This window comes from Ambystoma mexicanum, chromosome 6p (assembly GCF_040938575.1).
Source record: "Ambystoma mexicanum isolate Mex_15411 chromosome 6p, UKY_AmexF1_1, whole genome shotgun sequence".
Lineage (NCBI taxonomy): Eukaryota > Metazoa > Chordata > Amphibia > Caudata > Ambystomatidae > Ambystoma > Ambystoma mexicanum.
The window spans coordinates 1,349,213,277-1,349,233,122 of record NC_090935.1 but is presented as its reverse complement, the minus strand read 5'-3'; the positions used below and the strand labels follow the sequence as shown (position 1 = coordinate 1,349,233,122).

Here is a 19,846-nt window from a genome sequence, read left to right as displayed (position 1 = left end):
GATGTCTCCCGTGAGACCAACACACCAGCAAGTTGCCTCCAGTCACAAAGCCTGTTGAGCCAGGCACAAGTTGACGCAGGCTTAATCTCAAACCCTGGGCACCATGGAGCTTTCACAGTCGAGACAAGTGAGGGATACCTCTGGTTCCAGGAGTGCATGGCAAAATAAGCCAATGCCCATGTCCTTGCAGGAATCTGACATGCCCATTTTGTTTCCTTCACCACTTTGCTTCATTACAAACATCAAAAGAAGATTAGCAGCAAACACGGAGTTCAGAAAGCCTGAAGTTTTGCGGAATCCACCACTACTGGCATCACAATCAGGGTCCACAGAACAGAAAATATACTGCAATATACCTCAAGGTACAAGTCTGTACACACAGCATATGAACGTATTGGATGACCTCCACTTGCAAATCACTGTGGGTAACCAAGGCACTCACATTTTAAGGAACACCAATTTAAACTATGGACGGTTTACGCATGTGGTCATTCGCTCAAGATCACACGCTCAAGATCACACGCTCTAAAGCGCCTTGGGTCAGAAAGTCAGGAGCTAAGTTATGCTGGTTGGGTTCTCAAAGAAGCCTGTGTCTTACCTTGAAACTATTGCCAGAGGAGTTTGAATTAACCTAAATACCTCACAATAAATATATGCATTCACGTGTTCTTAAGCTATTTCAAGTAACATTTCTGATGCTTGTTAATCTGTTTATATGCTGTGCATATGGTCCGACATCCAGTGGTAACTGCGGAGTATTGCATCTCGTCTTTCGGGGACCAAAAGGGGACGTTGGCATAGGCATGTCTGTAACACTATCCCTATCGTGACGTGTAGTGTACCCAAAATACCTCGCGCGCTGAGGTCCCTCAGATTTGTGACAAGTAAAGGAGATGTGTCTTGATAAGACAGCCGGCTAAGAGAGCCTTACGATGTTGCCGAACTTCACAAATGCCACAGAGTACAGTGAAGGCATTTACTAAATGGGTACAGAGATCTCACTTTGAGGTGCAAAAATCCATCTAGCGTAGTTTCACATAGGATTTCTACCTCGAGCGAACAAAGTGATACGCCAGGTCCCTCACTGTTTCAAGCAAGCAGATATGACGAACCCACACGTGCAGGGCCGTCATTTTACTTGGTAGATATATAGCCCAGCACAAGGATGGAAAAGGAGGGGAAAGGAGGAAGCGCAGCAGACTTGCCAATACAGTTCAAGCCAGACAAGTGTCCGTGCTTGTGGTTGAGCCACAGATCAGTGCATAGTGGAAGTGCATTGTGAGGAGAGTGGTACACGGCCAGGGGCCGCAATGGGTAAGTGCGAGCCTCCAAGCCGGAGGGAGTGCAAGTGCTGAGGGTAGACGGGAGCTGGGACAATTGGGTGTGGGAGGCCAGGGCCCCGGAGCATGCATGAGGGCCCAGGACACCAATCGCAGCAGCTGTGCAAATTAGCAGAGGACCATTACCATGGTCTGTGTCCTAAAAGGTTGCATTCACACCACCTGCGCCCCTTCCCGCCTGACATTCCTAATGACCTGGTGGAGAATAAGGAAAGAGACCGTTGAAGGGGAGCCCCAGCAGCCAAGGATGTACGAGAGTATCCACCATACAAATCGGTGGACCTGGCCAGAGAGACGCACCGTGGGGAAGTAGACGGGGAATTTGCCCCTGTGAACAACTACTAACTGGAACACTTGGAGGTCTCATTGCATACATTGTTTGTTTGGTTCTGGGACCATATTGAACAAATGACGTCCCTGATCAACTACATGCAAAATAACAGAGAATCAAACTGTACCCTTTGCTGGTCTTTGACGTAATATTACATTCCCAACATGGCGCCATCATGTCTATCATTACGAATAGTACACCGTATGAATGTTTATTGCATGATTCCCCATACTGCTTTTATCATGGACCAACACAGGGTACAATGGTCTCCTCTTTCTCTACATTCTTTAACACAGACATTGATGGGATCAATCAGCAAAATTACACACTTGTGTTAAAAAAAGCTTCAAACTAATTTGAGTATTGATGTTCAAACTCTCTCTGTGAAGATCTTAATCTCAACAACTAACCTGAAGAACTTGGTTTTTCTAATTGTTCCAGTCCTGAAGTCTGGGCTCTTTGAATGTCTTGCTGTATAGCTGAAACACAAGTACTCTGATGTATTATTTTTCTTCCTCTTTATACTAAGTAATTTGCCTTCTCTCCTACATGCACATACGATGTTCACACACACAACATGCAGTTTCTGTTAATTTATTTTTGTATTTTCATTGCACAGTTTTGTTTCTTAATCTTACATTTACCAGATCGGAGATGTCCTTTGTTTAATAGTGCACACATTGTTGCCCTATCTTAATATAAATAAGACAATTCTGCCTCCCCTTTTTCATGATTCTGGGCCCCTGGCAGATAAGCTTCCAAGCGCTTTGCTGCTAAGGACAGATAAACCACTGCACTCTGACAGTAGGCATGGAGTCCCTACCTGCTGGTTGATATATGCCTTGGCGACTTGATGATCTGGGCTAGGTTGGGCCCTTTTTGTTATTAACCTGGACATTTTGAAAGGCCCTCAGAAGTCCAATCCACTTGAATGATTAGCTGGGCTCCGAATTGGTCCAGTGCCCCATAACCTCTGTGAAATAGCGTAGTGCATTGAGCAGTGCTGCTTGCATTGTTATTCCAAACCACTGTTGCTCCTGGGTCCAGTGTAATACCCTTTGCCAGGTTGCCCACCATCTGAGTTTGTGTCAAATGGAGATTGAAGGATGGTGCTGAACTTTATATTTGGAGCACATATGCCACTGTGTTAGCATAAACTGTAGCAATAGTTTTAGATGTGCTTGAGCCAAAGGAACCTTTGCATGCCACAGTGTTTCCTTGTAGGAAGCCCTCATATAATTCTCCCTGCCTGATTCAGGAGGTATTGCAGGGTCCCAATCTGTGCAGGTGGGATACAAGTCTTTCCCAGTTTACCAACAATCCTAGGACTTTGCCTATTACACTCACATAATAAGTCTGAGGTAGGTGCTGTGATGGGGTTTGCCCCAACAATTTATCCAGATGGGAGTACAAAGAAATTGCTTAAATATTCGAGGAGCTTAAGTTAATCCAAAAACCTGAAATTCGTATTCTGCCTTCTCCACTGTAAGAAGAAAACTCTGATGGGGTGGCCCACCGGGAACATGGAGCTTGTCTCCACCAATATAGAGGCAGTCTATCATTCCCCAGGCTCTGTTGCACAACCACCCGCTGGGAGGTTTCAATCTGGAATAAGTGATATACCATCCCTTTGTTTAGGGGTTTGAGGTTGAGCACCGGCTTGAACTCCGACTCTTTTCGTCGACGGGAAAAGCAGTACAATCCCTGCTCTGACACCTGCAGCTGTATTGTGACCACTGCGTTTTTGCAGAGCAACTGCTGTACTTCAGCTAGTAATACTTCCTCTTTTGCCTGTTCTGGTGAACTGAAATCGCCATCAAGTGCGAGTCTCCGGGAGGTTCTTTAAAATCCAAACAGTATCTCTTGGGCACCACTGTCCAAGCCCATTTTTCCGATGCATCCTGCTGTGCTTGAAGAAAAAGCATGATGTTTCCCACTGGATAGTCATAACTTAGTATGCAATATAGTGGTAGGGGCTGAGGGTGGCCAGTTTCCCTGTGGTTGCTGAACATCTTCATCAACCTTAAAAAGCATGGCCCTGCCAGGCACTGATTTATTCCAGGGAGTCTACTTTGATGTAGAAGGATTCCTGTGACCTCTGTATGATCAAATGTTTGCAGTAGTTAAAGGATTTCTCAGAAAATTAATCCTGTTGAGGTCCAAAAATGCATGGATTCGGGAATGAAAATTGTGTAGTGCTGTTTCCTGTATGCCTCAGCATTCCAATTCCGTAGCCATGGGTCTCTTCTGGCTGCAATAGAGGCACTACCTCCAGATCTGCCCCTTTCATGATGTAATTGTTGTGACACTAATTGCTCCATCTCATTGACAAGAAGTTCTACATTAACCCTTCCTCATAAGCATTAAAGAAGGACTGGATGTCCAGAACTAATGATTGGGCCACATACTCTGACTTGGCCCCTGCCTGGATAATTGGGTTGATAGTTGAATAAGTCCTCTTCAAGGCTCAATCTTTTTATCCACAGATCTCCTGGTGTTTCAGCTGGAGTCAAGTTAGATTGACCTATCTGGTCCCCTGGCTGGACATCCAGTTGCACATGTCCCAGATATTTGACAACAAATAAGTCGATTGCATACCATTTTTAGACTAGTATCCAGGCAATAGTGTTTCTCTGTATCCTTGCATTCTTTTGAAAGACATTTCCTGTGTCTTCTTGAAAAGTGACCAATGCTGATTGGCAATCCTTTTGTTCTCTGAATAATTTCTTTTCAGGCCAAGGGGGCGGGGGGGTAAATAGTGCTACTGGCAATTGCAAATTGAGCCCATATGCTCCAGGATAGCCTTCAAGTGGTCCTTCATGGATTTGCTAACTAATAGCACTACTTCACTCTTCTCAGTGGGCTCTGGTAAATCTGTTTCTTAACCAACTGCAATTTCCTCTCGTTTAATTTCTCCCCGTGCCTTGGGCTGAATGACTACTGGAAGCACTCTCTGGTCTAGATATTGCAGTAGATGAGTAGGCAAGTCTGGCAACTGGAGTAGTCTTACCTCCTTGCCATTGGAACTGTTTGTTCCTTAAAGGCCTCTGCCACTAAATGATCTCGGCCTGTTTCTTGACTTGCGCCTCCTGGGCTTCAGATGGTGCCACTTGTGCTTGGTACTTTGTGGGGATGGTAACTTAGATGATGAAGCAGTGGAGGAGATATGCATATTCTTCTCACTCACCTGTCTTTACGTCTTGATAACAAATGCACACCGCAGGCATTACGTTGTCCAACTTGTAATAACCCCAGGGCCACTAATCCTCGCCCAGCAGGGAGGGTATGCTGCACTCTTTGATTTTGACTCATGGCTGCCTGATACATCTTTATTGGGTGTTCCTGTCCCTAAAGCCAGCCTGCAGGGTTTTTTTTCCTTCAGCCCAACTGCAAAAAGCCAGGCCCTGTTCTGACCAGCAGCAAACACCGCTGTTAGCAAGGTCCCACTTTCTTTGGGGGAGAGATGGACCGGGGCAGTAGGGTGGGTCATTGTTGTTCTGGAGCCAGGCTAGGGGGAGGGATGGGGCATGTCGGGATGTCGGTTAGTGGGTGGATACCTTGTCAGGCGTAAGGATGTTCCTGCTTTTGCACTGATATTTAGGTTCACCAGCCACAGTACTCCAGGCGGGCTTATGGTCATTTCATCTGAAACCGTTTAATCTAATGCCATTCCATCGAAATGTTTCCATCTAAATAATTTCCATCTAATGCATTTTTTCTTTTTTTGGGGGGGGGGGTGGATGCCCCCCCCCCACAAACATGCATTAGATGAAAGGACATGTTTTAAAATGGAAACATTTCGATGGAATGGTATTGGATTTACATGAATTGACTAGATACACTGCAGACGCACACTTGAACCGGAATCAACAAGACCACCTGCTATCACTCTCATTACTGTTTGCCTTGTATGTTACTAATGCTGGTTTGTTTTACGTTCTGATCCCCATGGAGGAGTTACATGGTGCATCCACTGAAAGTGCTGGCTAGTTCAGCAAGGGTTGAGCACACCCAAAAGTCAGATTAAGGTGCCTGGGAGTTCAAGACCTTTTGTGGAGGTTATGGGGCACGAATCTGGGGAGGGTCATATTGGGATGGGGGGGGGGGGGAATATCTGACCAGAAAATGGGACAGCTGGCCGGCTGCAAAACCAACAGTAAACCATGTTCAGGGCAAGGGCAAAAAGGGGTGTAAAGGAAGAGGGGTGGGCAAGGGGAGTGTTTCGAGTTAGCTATTTCAGAGAGGCAAGAAGACTTCTAAGGGGAGATTTAATTTCCTTTAACTTAGAGCTCGAGTGGCTGACCTTGGGACTGGTGAGTGGGTGAGGGGGGGGTAAGGTCTTCCCCCTTGGGCACAGCCAAGATGCCAGGTCTGTGTAGAATCCGCCTTAATTTCACAGAGCACCTATAAGTTAACTCCTTCCTAATAAAGACGCTGTAGGTGTTTTCTTCCCCCCCCCACACCACGAGTTTGTCTGCCTGGTGCTGGTTGGGATTGTAATAAGTGTAGAGGGAGCTGCAGGGTCTGTTAGATGAAGACAAATTGTAGCAGCTTGTTACTGGATTTTGCAGTAGGCTGATTGATTGGCAGACCTGGGAATCACTTATCCCACTCATTCTTGCAGGAAAAACATCCTCCCGACATATCACCCTTCGTGGTCTTTGGGAGTGCTTCAATCCGCCCAGACTGCAAATGCTGCAGCTAGACCATTGCAAGCACTGCCCAGCCTGAGATGGTGCCAACATTTGCAGTGTGCTGGCTCGCTCCTAAGGGAGAGAGAATTACTATTTATATTGTGCTTTAGAATATGGTTAGAACATTTTTTCTACTTTGTATCATCTGTCTGGGAAGGCTTCATGTTAATGAGGATGTGGACATAGGAGTATTCATTACACAAGCAGTGTTTTGCCAGCCAGGGCCTTGCCAACCTTTATAACAAAAGATGCAAGTTAGTCCTTTCTCTACATATTGTCATCTAGTCTGTGTATACATTCATGGAAATACAGCAGTGCATCGGACTGCCATAGCTTCCTCTATTAAGCATAATTGTATTAATGTTTATAGCCCATACTGGGAGAGCCAATCTTTCCCAGTGCTTTGTTTCAAGTGTCCCGATGCCCACTGATCATTTTCAGGCTTGTAACAATGCATGCATGTCTTGTGAGCATCTTGAATCTTTTCTAAAATAATCAAGAAGTAACTTGTATAAAAAAAAAATACAACTAATTTCGTTTTTCTTTGACTGTAGCAAGAAAGCATGATAATCAGCAGCAGAGCCAGCCAGAGTGTGTGCAAGTATCGGTGGAGTGACGCACCCAGCGAAAGGGCAGAGGAATGGAGCACAGTGGCCAAAAGTTCGCCAGTATGGACATTTGGACAAAGTTTCATGTGGAAAATCCAGTTCTGCCACAGGCTTGATTTGCGACTGTCCTTTTTTGGAGTAAGCATAGCCTGCATTTCTTCCAGGCCGCTTCCCAGCCACAGAAACCTCTAATTGCTGAATCTAGTGGCACCAATCCTACCTGGGCAAGAGCAACCACGGGACCCTGTAGTGCAGGAACCCTGGTGCTGTCTGGTGGCCTAGAGAGGCTGGTGCACTGGGTGAAGATTGCCAAAGACGACGTCTTGGTGGTTGCTAATCTTCCGTTTACTGACGCAGGCTTATGTGCCGAGAAGACTACTCTGAAGTAGCACACAGTGCCAAATTACGTCAACCGGGAAGCAGCAGATGCCCCGCTTTGGACCACTGTGTAGTTCTTATCAGTCATCTGTACCTTTTTGGAGTAGAAATTTGGTTTGTGCACTGATGTTGTTCGTGGTATAAACTTTGTCCTTACATTTTTCAGAAAGTAATACAAACGTCAGAGCTGGACGGCACCCTTTGCAGGAAGCATTAGAAGTGCATACTACTGGGAAAGGTTAAACCTATATTGTATATCTAGTAGAAAGCATTACAAATGGGTCACCATGTTAAAAAAGCTAACTCTTTCTAACCCCATAAAGGCTAATGTTCTAGTTGATCAATTACCAATTACGGGAAAAACATGCATAATTATGTTTGCTGGAGAATGTGCAGGAGGATGACCAGTTTAGCGGAAAGCCTCATTTCCAAAGGTAATGATTTGCTTCCAAATGATAAATGTTTGCCAAACCTTTCTGGGTTAAAGGCGAGTGTTAAGGGACACTGACATGACTGATTTAAACCTTCTGCCTGCAGGAAATGATCCATGCATTTATCTGGTTGCTGTGAGAGTGGGTAATTTAGTGCTTCCTGTAATTTAATAAAACCGATCTATCAAAAGTTGTATAAACGACTAGGCACATGAACTATTTGTTTCGGAGTGTCTTTCTTTGTCCTGGAGCCATATATTCATTGTATATACATGGCATTTGTTTAGATTTCATTATGTATTTGCATATTTTTTTTTCTAATATGGAGAAGTGCAGAGAAATAAATCACAAAAAATTGATCTAATATATGCAGTATTGCAGACAATTATTACTGTTGCTTTGACACGCTTTTTATTCCATTTCAGCCTTTCACTGAGCATGTCTGTACTTTGGATTTGTGGGCACAAACTGGAAAGCATTATTCTCCCCTTTTTTTTTCTTTTTTGTTTAAAAAAATTAATTTGTAAACAAAGGTCAAACCACCTACCAAATGCAATAATATGTGCTGAACATAAAACATGGGTGAACTTCCGGGCCCTACTTAAAAGCTCTGCACACCACACTACTGTAGTTGGTATGGGATACCTCTGGGGCCACTGCATTGATACTGTACTACCGCCTGGGCCCAATTACGTTTGGTACCTACTGGTTGATGACGGCCAGCTGAGGGAAGCCAGAAGTACACCAGGTAACCAAAATTGAACCCACCAACTAGTGCCCAAAGCCTGTCCGCTGTGGACATGTCACAGTGAGATCAGTTGGTATAGTAGGAAGAACTGAAGCCATTAAATCAGTGGAGAGATAACAAAGGGAACTAATAAAAAGCCGGTAGCATAGACCCAGTTTCCAAAACTGTCCAAGAGGCAAACCTAAGCTAAATGATGCTTGTGAATCTGCTTAGAATCACATGCTGTGCATTTAGTCCGACATCTAGTGGAAATCGCAGAGTATTGCATCTTTCTTTCAAAGATCAGAAGGGGACGTCGACATGGGCGTGACTGTAACACTATCCCGAGAGTGATGTGTAGTGTACCCAAAATCCATCCCGCGTCGAGGTCCCTCAGATTATTTTCCGCCATCCTTATTGGTCGCCTCTCTGGAGCTCGCAAGAGTTAATATTGCTAACTTTGTCCCCACGACCTTCGATCATCTGCTCTCCTGACTAATCTTCTCGACGACTGCCTCGTGGGCTTCCTGCCACCGAAGACATCTACACCTACTCGGCGACTGTCGACCGCGAGGCCTCTGCCTTCCGGCCAGGCCCTTACAGTAGGGAGAGTGGGGCCCCGGGTTTATTCCTCTCTAAGAATGTATTTCCTTTACCACTCTTTCTCTTCTTGGTCTGCCTGCCGCTACCCTCTGCTATGGAGAGGACGCCCTTTAAATTGGCCATCGAGTAACTGCAAGTTTCCTTGGAAGGACACCCCTCCGTTGCAATCAGTGTCTCCCTCGAGACCACGAGCGCTCATGCAATGCAGGCCAAAAGCCATTCCCCTGTTGGCACTGTCGTTTCGGATGTCGAGGAATCCGTCGGCAGCCATGGCTCTGAATTGGAAGCCATCAACCTCTCAGTGGAGCCTTCAGGCTCCCAGATGCCCGGTCCAACCGACAGGCCACCGGCTCTGTTATGGGGAGTTCACACCCCCGCGACAAGTTCTCGCAAACAACAAATACAAAAAACGCAACCCCAAAGTCCTCTTTCGAGTTTTCAAAGAAGTGCACAACGCCAACAGGGCCGCCGAAAGATTCAACAGTGCCTTCCGAACCTCGCGGTTCGGCATTCTCCACACAACCGCTTTCACAACATGCGACTGGGCATTTCTCTGTAAAGAGTGTTCACCCTAAAAAAACATACCAGCGTCGGCACACCGTCCAAGGGCGCATAAGCACCAAAGGCCTCGAAGTTACGGACAGCGCAGTTAGGCGCGTCGCGACCTACGATTCAACTGCCGAAAATCCGCGAAAGCCTTGCGTCTATAATTTTGGCAGCCACATAGCACAGGGGCACCCCGCGCTCATCAAGAGTGTACTCTGATGCCCCCAGCCTCTCTCTAAGGCCTTAGTTGGAAAATGTCCCCCTTCTGGGCAACTTTTTCCTCCTCCAGATCCTTCTGCCTCTTCCCTATGGAATAGCGGAAAAATGTGAACCGTAAATGGACAAAATGGCCCAGTTTATTGACTTTTCTGACAGGTACATTACACCCAAGAGATCCTGGGAAGAGGACTCCTGCCCCATTCCTTAACAAACTGCAGAAATTCCCCATCTCTGAACAGGGACCCCAGGAGGATATCTTGGATGTCCCAGAGGACCCAACACAGGAAGATGCATATGAGGTCATTAATCCCTTTGCACAAGACAGTTTATCAGGACCCAGACTGGGATTAAGATCAGGCAGGGGACCAGGGCCCTTGGCTATCACCTACATATACCCCAGACCTAGACATCCTCTGTCTAGAACACCCTTCTTTGCCTCCACAGAGGGATTAGTCACCTGTTGATGACCAGATGTTCAATGCTATTTTAAAAAGAGCAGCAGATCATTTCCAGATTGCAACACATGAGGCAGCTCAAAGACTGTTGAGGATATCCTGAAGGAGAAGCCTCCAACTAGTCAATCCATCCCTTACTGAACTCTGTAAAGAGGTGCCTAGCCCCTTCCCTACTATTTCTGTCTCACGGGCTGTCACCTTCTGACACACTATATGAGGTCATGCTACACAGGACTCCCTGGTGTTTACTACCACTTGAAAAAGGGAGGGTGTTCCACTGTTCTCAGTGGAAGCACCTCCAGACTGTAAATGGCGTTTATGCTTTGGGCTAAAAGGGTCACCGCCTGTGCGGCCTACTCTTCTAGGATCGCAAACAATACCACTCTCCTGGCAAGTTACAGCGATGTCCAATGGGGCCTAGTCCAGGATGCCCTTCATGATGTCCCAGATCCCACCCGATCATGCTTGCTGGTGGTCGTGGCTGAGGAAGGACAGGTTACTCATAACATTTTGAAGAACACTCTGGACTCTGCTGAGACCATTGGACGCACTCTAGCCCAGGGAACCTTACTTGAAAGCCAGCTTTAAACCCAAAACTCAGGCCTCTCTTACAAACAAACCAGTTGAGGACTCCAACCGGTTTGGCAAGGCTGTTGATGACGCCTTGGAGACTGCGAAAAATGATCAAGAAACACTAAAGTCGCTCAGCCAGATCACGGCTAAGCCCTACCAACAGTGTGGAGGCGCTAACTAACACTGGTCCTTTTGGGGGCAATCCTTTTCCCGCTCTCCCATTGGACAATGCAGCTCAGGGAGTACCCCCAGGTCCTCTGGCAAAGGCTCTTCAAGTAACAGCCAATATCAACAAAGAAGCCCCCGCAGAGACAAAGGTAGAGGCAGGAACTCTACTCCTAGGCTCCCCGGCCTCCACCTCAAAGTGACTCTCTGATACAGCTCCCCTCCCACGCTTCCCGTCCACCCCTAACCCCCCCCCCCTCCCTCCCCCCACCCCGGTCGGGATCGCTTGTCATTCATCCACCCCTGGGATGGGATCAAATCAGACAAGTGGGTGTTCAAGGCTGTTTCCCACAGCTACTGCATAGAGTTCCAGCGGCCACGTCGATACCACCCACCGAAAAGCAGACGCCTGTCTCCAGAACACCTGCACATCCTGCAGGAAGAAGTTCAGGCCTGCTGGAAAAGGGGTGCCCCAAAAAAGGATCTCCCCATGCGCCCTGTTTTAGACTTGCACGCACAAGACGAACAAGTATGTCAAACCTCACATTCAGAATGACAACACTGCAGGAGGTAATCCCACTGCTGCAGCAGGGGGATTGCATGGCCACATTGGACATGAAAGATGCTTGCATTCATATTTCAATGTTGCCAGCTCAGAGTACCTCCGGCTCATGATGGGACACCCACCATCAGTTCAAGGTTCTCCCCTTTGGCATTGCCTCAGCGCCATGCCTATTCACAAAGGTACTGCCGGTAGTAGCTGCTTACCTGCGCAGGCAGTCCACCCCAGTCTATCCTTACCTCGACGACTGGCTCATAATGTGATTTGTACGGAACATGCCAAACAAATACCCAGAAGACGGTAGATCTGCTCTTCAACCTAGGTTTCTCTATCAACGAGAAAAAATGCAGTCTAAACCCCAATCAAGTTTCTGGGGGCTCTAATTCGGACCAAAGACAGCCTTGTTTCTCTCCAATGAGAGGCTTCAAAACATGCTGTTCCAGATCTCTTACTATGTAGCCATTCACCAGGTGACCATAAGCAAAGCCATGCGACTGTTGGGGAGGATGGCTTCCTGCGTTTACCTAGTTCTTCACGCTCATCCCATGCATGCGCCCCATGCAAGAGTGGCCAGTGGGATGATCTAGTGGTTGTCTCAGCAGCCCTCTTTCAGTCTCTGCGGTGGTGGTCAAGGGAAAACCTTCTGCAGGGGAAAACCTTCACCACCCCCGCAGTAGAAGCTATGCTCACCACAAATGCATCTCTGATGGGGTTGGGGGGGGGGGGGCAGCTCACCTCCTTCAACAGACTCTGCACGGCGTGTGGCCTCCAGCGGTAGCATACAATCACATCATGACCTTCCAGACACCCCCCCCCCCCCCCCCGGGGAAAACGGTTCCAGCTCTCACGGACAGTACTACAGACATGTATTACTTAAACAAACAAGGGGGCACTCATTCTCTAGGGCTGTCCAAACTGTCCCAGAACATTTGGAAGTGGACTCTCCAACACAAAATGCTCCAAAGGGAACGGTCTTTGGATAACATGGTCTGGGAAATGTCTTCGCTCCCCCAACACCCCTGCTCAACAGAATAGTGAACAAGTTGCACCAAGAGCCAGTCAGGCTGATTCTGGTGGCCCCTATGTGGGCCCGCCAGCCTTGGTTCTCCCATCTCATGGCAATGTCTGTCTTCCCCCCCCTCCCAGGAAGCTGCCATGCCTGTACAACATGCTGCCTCAAGACCAGGCAGAAACACTACATCATGCCCTCAAACTCTCACTTCGCAGCCTGGCTCCTGTGGTCATAGAGTTGGGGCACCTCCAGCTCCCTCAGACACATGGACCTACTCAGAGAAGCATGGAAACCTACCACCAGGCGTTGCTACTCCAGTAAATGGAAGCGCTTTGTCATCTGGTGTAATGGCTAGAGTCTCAATCCTATTGACTGCTCACCTAAGGATATCATCCTCTACCTAACCCACCTGTTAGATTCAGGACTGATTTTCAATTCTCTAAAGGTCCACTTGGCCGCACTTTCGGCATACACCACACCCCTGAGCAAGGTTTCATGGTGGAATATTCCTGTAATTAAAGCCTCTATGGAAGGGGTAAAGATACTTTGTCCCCCTATTTCCTGCCCAGCTCCCCGGAGGGACCTGGATGTTGTTCTTACCAGACTAATGGGGCCTCCCTTTCAACCAATGCACAAGGCTAGCCTTAAAGCACTCGCCTACAAGATCGCCTTCCTGTTGACGATCACCTCTATAAGGAGAGTTGGTGAACTGCAGGCCCTTTAATGATTCACAAAGATCAGGTGGTTTTGCGCACACATAGCCTCGCTTTGCGCCTGGATTTATCTCAGTTCCATGTAAACCAATCCATAGAACTACCCACCTTTTTTCAGAACCATACTAATGTGGCGGAAAGAAGCCCCCACTCACTGGATATGAGGAGAGCGGTTATCTACTATCTGGAGAAAAAATACAAAGCCACTAATCAAAAGGAACCAGTTCTTTGTTTCAGTGGCAGCTGGTAGAGAAGGGGACCCTGTCTCTAAAGTAGCGATCTCAAAGTGGATCGTAAACTGCATCACACTGTGTTACACTCTTGCCAAGAGAGATTTACCCTGCACGTCTAGAGCATACTCTACTCTGGGCACAGGGGCTGCAATAGCATTCATTGCAAATGTTCCTCTTGATTCCATTTGCAAATCGGCAACCTAGAGTTCTGTACACACCTTTTATACAACACTACTGCCTAGATGCACACTCTTGGTATGATTCTCAGATGGGACAAGCATTGCTAAAATATCGCTTTGCTACTGTTCCTTCTCACACCCCACCACCTTCTCTGGGCACTGCTCGCTCGTCTATTCACAGCATGTGATTCTAAGCAGATTCACACGCCTCAGAAGACATGCATTACTCATCGTAATAGCATTTCTGATGATTATATCTGCTTAGATGCACATGTGCCCACCCTTCCTCCCTCTGTGGAGTAGAAGGAACATAGACCATGTACACCTTCTCTCTTCTGTACTCTCTCACACTGACTATAAGGCTCCCTCACGGCAGAAAAAAACACAACCAGAGGGACCTCGACGTGTGAGGGATTTTGGGTATATGTCATGTTAGGGATAGTGTTACTGTCACAATGTTGACGTCCCCTTTTGATCTTCAAAAGATGCAATACTCTGCGATTGGACTATATGCACTGCATGTGGATTTCAAGCAGATACAATCGTCTGAAATGCTATTACAGTGAGTAATGCATGTCGTATTTGAGGCTTGTGGATCTGCTTAGATCACATGCTATGCATAGACCATCATCTAGTGGTAGTCATGGAGTATTGTACTCGAACAGGGATGTCGACTAGGTGGTTTTGTAATACGATCCCTAGCGTGATGTCTACTGTACCCATGGTCCTTCATGCATCGAAGTCCCTCACCTCTATCTGCTTGCACTACTTCTCAAAACAAGATATGGTGGAATCTCTCAGTTATGAAGGCCATTCATGGAGGGAGTAAAAATACTAATTTCCCATTTCTAATCCACCACTAGGTTGGGACCTTCATGTTGTACTTGCAAAGCTTATGGGTCCACCTTTTTGAACCTATGCACAAGGCCAGTCTAAAGCATTTATCTTACAAAACTTCTTTTTTCTGTGGCTGTCACTAATATAAGACGTTTCGTTGCACTGTAAGCACTTTCAGTACAAGGCCCTTACCTTGTCATTCCGAAGGACAGGGTGGTTCTTGGAACACATCCTAGATTTTTGCCAAAATTCATATCAAAGTTCCATGTGAATCTATTGAACTTGCTATACTTTTTTCCAACGGTCTTCAAATTCAGCAGAAAAAAGCCTCCATATAAGGAGGGTGTTCCATTACTGCATGAACAAAACTAAACCATTGAGGAAAACAGATGAACTCTTTGTTTCCAAAGCAATTGGCAGAGAATGAGCTAATGTTCTTAAAACGCAATCTCCAGATGGGTAGTCAAACGCATCCAGTTTTGCTACTCTGTCAAAAAGACTTTACCTTTTACACCAAGAGCCCACTCTACCCGAGGCACAGGGGCTACTTTAGCAACTATTGCAAACTAGCTGTCCCCAGCCACGCGTTGCTGTGGCTCAGTCTGGTTAAATGGAAAAGAAAAAAAAAGAAGACGCACGTTTATAATATGTTTAATTTGACAATGCTTGTGGGTAGTTTTTAATGGCTCTGGTGGTTCTCCAAGTTGAAGCAGTTTAATTTTCCTGACGGCGCAACACATTCCTTTAGTTTCGCCATTAAATTTCAGAGCCTTGCAATAAGGACACACTTCAGTCATGGTGCCGATGAGAACATGCCGGCTCAAACTATAATCATCAGCTGGGTTGTACCGGAATGCAAGGTGATTGTAATCGCGCGATTGCTGAGCAGAGTCGTGTTTGACACTGATCTGTTTCTCATTGACATCTTTCAGCCACTCTCAGCCTGTTGCGCTCATTCTGTTGAGAACGAAGCAGATCTGAAGCTGCAGAACGCGATCGCCGTGCTTGCAACCGTGCATCCTGAAGTCTGGCTGCACCTCGCTCTGCTGCTTCCTCGGCACGTATTTGAGCATTGAAATGGAATCCTAAAATAGCGTGTGTTGCTTTTACGTCCAACATATGGTGCTGTTTTTCAGAAAAAGCATGTTTTTACCTGTCGCAGGTGTGACATCTATGTTTAGTAGGTATATAAAAACACGCGCCTATTCAAATGTAACGTTAATCGCAAAGCCATCCGTGAAGAACTTTCGGAGATATAAGATTTTGAACAAACTAACATTTACATTTTTATTTATATAGATAGATGTTCCTTTAGGTGCATTTGCAAGGGTGCTACTGGAGTTCCATTCATACATGTACTCAGCATTACTGCCTAGGCGCACACTTTAAAGCAGATTCACGGGTGAGAAATGCGGTATTAAAATATCTATTCGCCGCTGTACCGTCTCACAACCCACCTCCTTCAGGAACTGCTCGAAAATCTGTGCATAGCATGTGATCTAAGCAGTTCCACAAGCCTCAGAAGGCATATGCGTGTGTGCTTGGATTCACATGCAACCACCCTTCCTTCTTGGATTTGAAGGAGCATAGATGTTTTATCTTTCCTACTTTATCTTTCTTGTACTCAAGCAAACCATTCATGCACCCTCATGTCAGGAACAAAACAATCTGAAGGACCTCGATGCATGAAGGACCATGGGCACAGTAGACCTCACAATAGGGATATTATTACAAATGCGCCCAGTCAATGTCCCCTACCACTAGATGATGGCCTATGCATAGCATGTGAATCTAAGCAGATGCAAGCATCAGAAATGTTTTTAGTGAATACTGTACGATATATATATTGGTCTGTTTTAAAGGGTTTTTGCTGCTGGTATGCAAGAGGGTTTCTCCACCTTAATGATATAATGGCAAACCACTCGCTCAGTTGAAACCTGAAAAAGCAGAGGAGAGAATCACAGAAGCTGAAACGAGGATCGTTTCAGTGGAGGACGATGGCCCCAAATTGAAAACTGAACTAACATCTCTCGCAAAGGAGATCAAAATAATCAAGTGGAAATGTGACTAGCTTAAACTGCAGTTGCAACGCCACAACATTGGCATAATGGAAGTCCTGGAAAGAAGGGCAATATGGAAACCTATGTTGAAAAAACAACTTGTTTATTGGTGATTTATAATATCCCCGTATGAAAAAAGAATGCGACCATTCTTGACAATCCTATGCTATTGCTAAACTTTTTACAGTTCGACGAGCCCATAGATCACTTGCTCCACAGCCTAAACCCAGGGCAGCACCAAGGCATATTGTGCAGGTCCTTGATGATGGGGATGTCCTGCTACATGCAGTTAAGGATTAAGGGCAAGCTCAAACGTGGACCCAACAGGATTGATGTATATCCAGAGTTCTCCACCGCCATACAGCAAGAATGTAAGACATGCCTTGGGGTTAAAGAGGGAGGTTGATGACTTACTCTATGCAATATTCGATTGAGTTACAGAATAAGATCTTCACTATAGCAGAAGAGGCAATTCCGTTTATTGAAGCAAATATATCCGTATCTAGAACAAGGGATACATCATCTTCGTAACTATGGTAATGTGTCTTCGCTACTTTACCTGCATAGATTTATTGTAGTTTGATTCTAAATCTGTTACAGTGGGGTAGAGGGCACTAACCTCATGCAATAGACAAGGGTTCTGCCAAAACAAGGGGAAACAATATGTATTACACCTCTCAAGCCAGAGGATTTATTTCAATTGTACAGCAATCCATTGCTCGAGCTCAGCAAGTAATACATTGACACTCTGGGTCGTTTGGAAAGATCGAAGGAATGGAAATCCTGTTAGTTAACATGCATGCAAAACCTTCTCCATTGTACTAATCCTACTGGGTGGTGATTTACAAGAACAAAGCCAATAGGCTTGACTAAATCCACTTGAATAATTGTAGAGGGCGTGTGGAATCTGAAGCAGTAGATACATGGTGAGCACTTCATCCTGACAGTTGAGAGTTTATGTACTGTGTCTCATTTCATGACTCAATTATGAGGATAGACTTGTGGTTGATCCCTACAAGAACTAAGACACTTCCCAGAAGATATTCCGATCCAAGGTTTTAAGAACAATATTAAATATAACTAATGGAGTTAGATGTGGTGTTAGCAGAGGTGTTGCTAGGGGGGGGTCTCTAAGGGGGCTATAGCCCCTGGTCTTCTGGTTGTAGCCCCGGATAGAATCTCAGGAGCTACAACCAAAAGGCTAGCTAGCCCCCCCAGTCCCGACAGTTACGACATTAGCATAGCCCTGGGTCTTTTCCAGAACTCTCAACACCCCCGGGTGTTTGCCTCCAATATACATGAAAGCATACAATTATTATTAATCTAAATCCTGGTTCTGTCTGGACTGTAGAGCCATTGTGACAAGCGTTAAAAGTTTACATAAGGGTGTATTCCCTTGTTTACCAAATATGGACGCTTAAAGATGATTAGAAAAAGATATTAATTAAATGCAAGGAAGAGCTGAACAAACTTTGGAACATGCCACCAACCCTACTGAAGCATGCTTTGCAAATGTTAAGATTGCAGTGGAAAAATATTGCCAAAATACAGAAAGTGAACTCCATTGTATGGGGGGGGGGGGGGGGGGGGCTCTGATATCGGCCCAACGCTATGGCAAAGGGAAAATACTAGGAGAACCTGTACATACTGAAACTGGGTAATTTAATTCCTTATGTAAAGAACAGAAAGGGGGATATTATATACACTAGCAGGGAAATGAAGTGACTTTTTTACAGAGCTATGTGCACAGTGCTATACATGTACCATGGAGGATATACATACATTTCTGGCCCTTAACTATCTGGCGATACTCGCTTGCAGTTTGATCACCCAATCACTATAGTTTGTGATATGTGCCGTTACCATCTGGTAAATCCTCGGGCTCTGATGGGCCGAAGATTTTTGTAAGCAATATAAGCTCATCCTTAGCCCAGGCTTGCTTAATGTATGGGAGGAATCTATAGAGAAACAATTACTTCCATCATGTATGTTTGAAGCTGTGATTAAAGCAAGGAAAACAGGATCATGATTGTGAATCTTGACTGTTGTCCCTGATTAATGTTAAAATATTTGCCAAAAGTCTAATACTCTAGTGCCGTTCATATGACATGTTGGTGGGTGGTCATAATTTCGAAAAAAAAATGTCGACAGACAAAAATGTCGACAAAAAAATGTCGAAAAAAAAAATGTCGACTTTCGTTTTTTTTAATTATATATTTATTTTAGGGGTTCGGGAGTTAAAAAAAAGGGAAAAATTAAAAAAAAATTAAAAAAGGGGGCTTGGGGGGACCCCCCCATTTAAAAAAAAAAAATGCATTGAAAAAAAGTCGACATTTTTTTTTCGATATTTTGACTTTCGACATTTTTATTGTCGAAATTATCACTGTAAACCTGACATATTATTCGCCCTAACCAATCTGAGTTTATACCTGGTTGTTCAACATCCTCAAAAATATGGAGTCTCTTCAATATCATGACGCAACTGTACAGGCAGTAGTATCCACACTTAATGAAAAAGCATTTGACTCTGTATCCTGGCCATTCTTGTAGGGCGTTTTTAAATGTTGTTTTGGGGACACGCTTCAGTTCCTATGTCAAACTATTATAGTCGCCTATGGCCAGATTCTGGGCTAGTGGCATATTGTCTGGCTCTATAAATGTTGAAAAGGGGACTAGTCTGGGCTGACTGTAATCTCCACTCTTGTTTGCCATAATTATAGTGCCCGTTGCTGATTTGGTGAGACTCTGACATGCACACGGTGGTATAGGAATAGTATTGTTTTATGCTGATTATGTCTTGCTGTTTGTGAGATACCCACAAGAAAACCTGTAACCTATAATGAGGTAATATAACCTGAGGTGGTGGGCTAACCCTGTCGGTAATGGCCTGCTGGCCAAGGTAAGGGCCTGAGCGGCTCCCCTCTCAATGACAATACATAACACAAGGTACAGTATGCAATTTTGAGGGGACCATTTCTGCAGAAATGCTAATATTATTGGGGGGCAAGTTTGTGAGGGCCTATCCCTGAGGTATAAGGGGTAAATAATCCCACTTAACATACACATGATGTGGTCCTGTTGCCCTACTGGCGAAATTCTGGAGTGATGTGGCCATACAGAAGTGCACCTATGCAGCTAACTGCCTTTTCAGCTGCTTTGGTAAAGTTCTCAAGCTCAGAG

The 19,846-nt window shown here is 45.5% G+C and overlaps 2 protein-coding genes across 2 annotated transcripts in view; one reads left to right on the top strand and one right to left on the bottom strand.

Annotated features, from left to right (window-relative positions):
- Positions 1 to 8,146, top strand: part of SMIM19 (small integral membrane protein 19) — a 158,994-nt gene extending 150,848 nt beyond the window's left edge. Inside the window, exon 4 of the mRNA XM_069626042.1 lies at positions 6,920 to 8,146. Within this exon, the coding sequence (XP_069482143.1) occupies positions 6,920 to 6,981 (62 nt within the window). The 3' untranslated portion in view covers positions 6,982 to 8,146. The remainder of the gene's footprint in view (positions 1 to 6,919) is intronic.
- The window catches only part of LOC138510407 (acyl-coenzyme A amino acid N-acyltransferase 1-like), a 727,070-nt gene that overhangs the window by 678,492 nt on the left and 28,732 nt on the right, over positions 1 to 19,846 (bottom strand). The window lies entirely within an intron of this gene.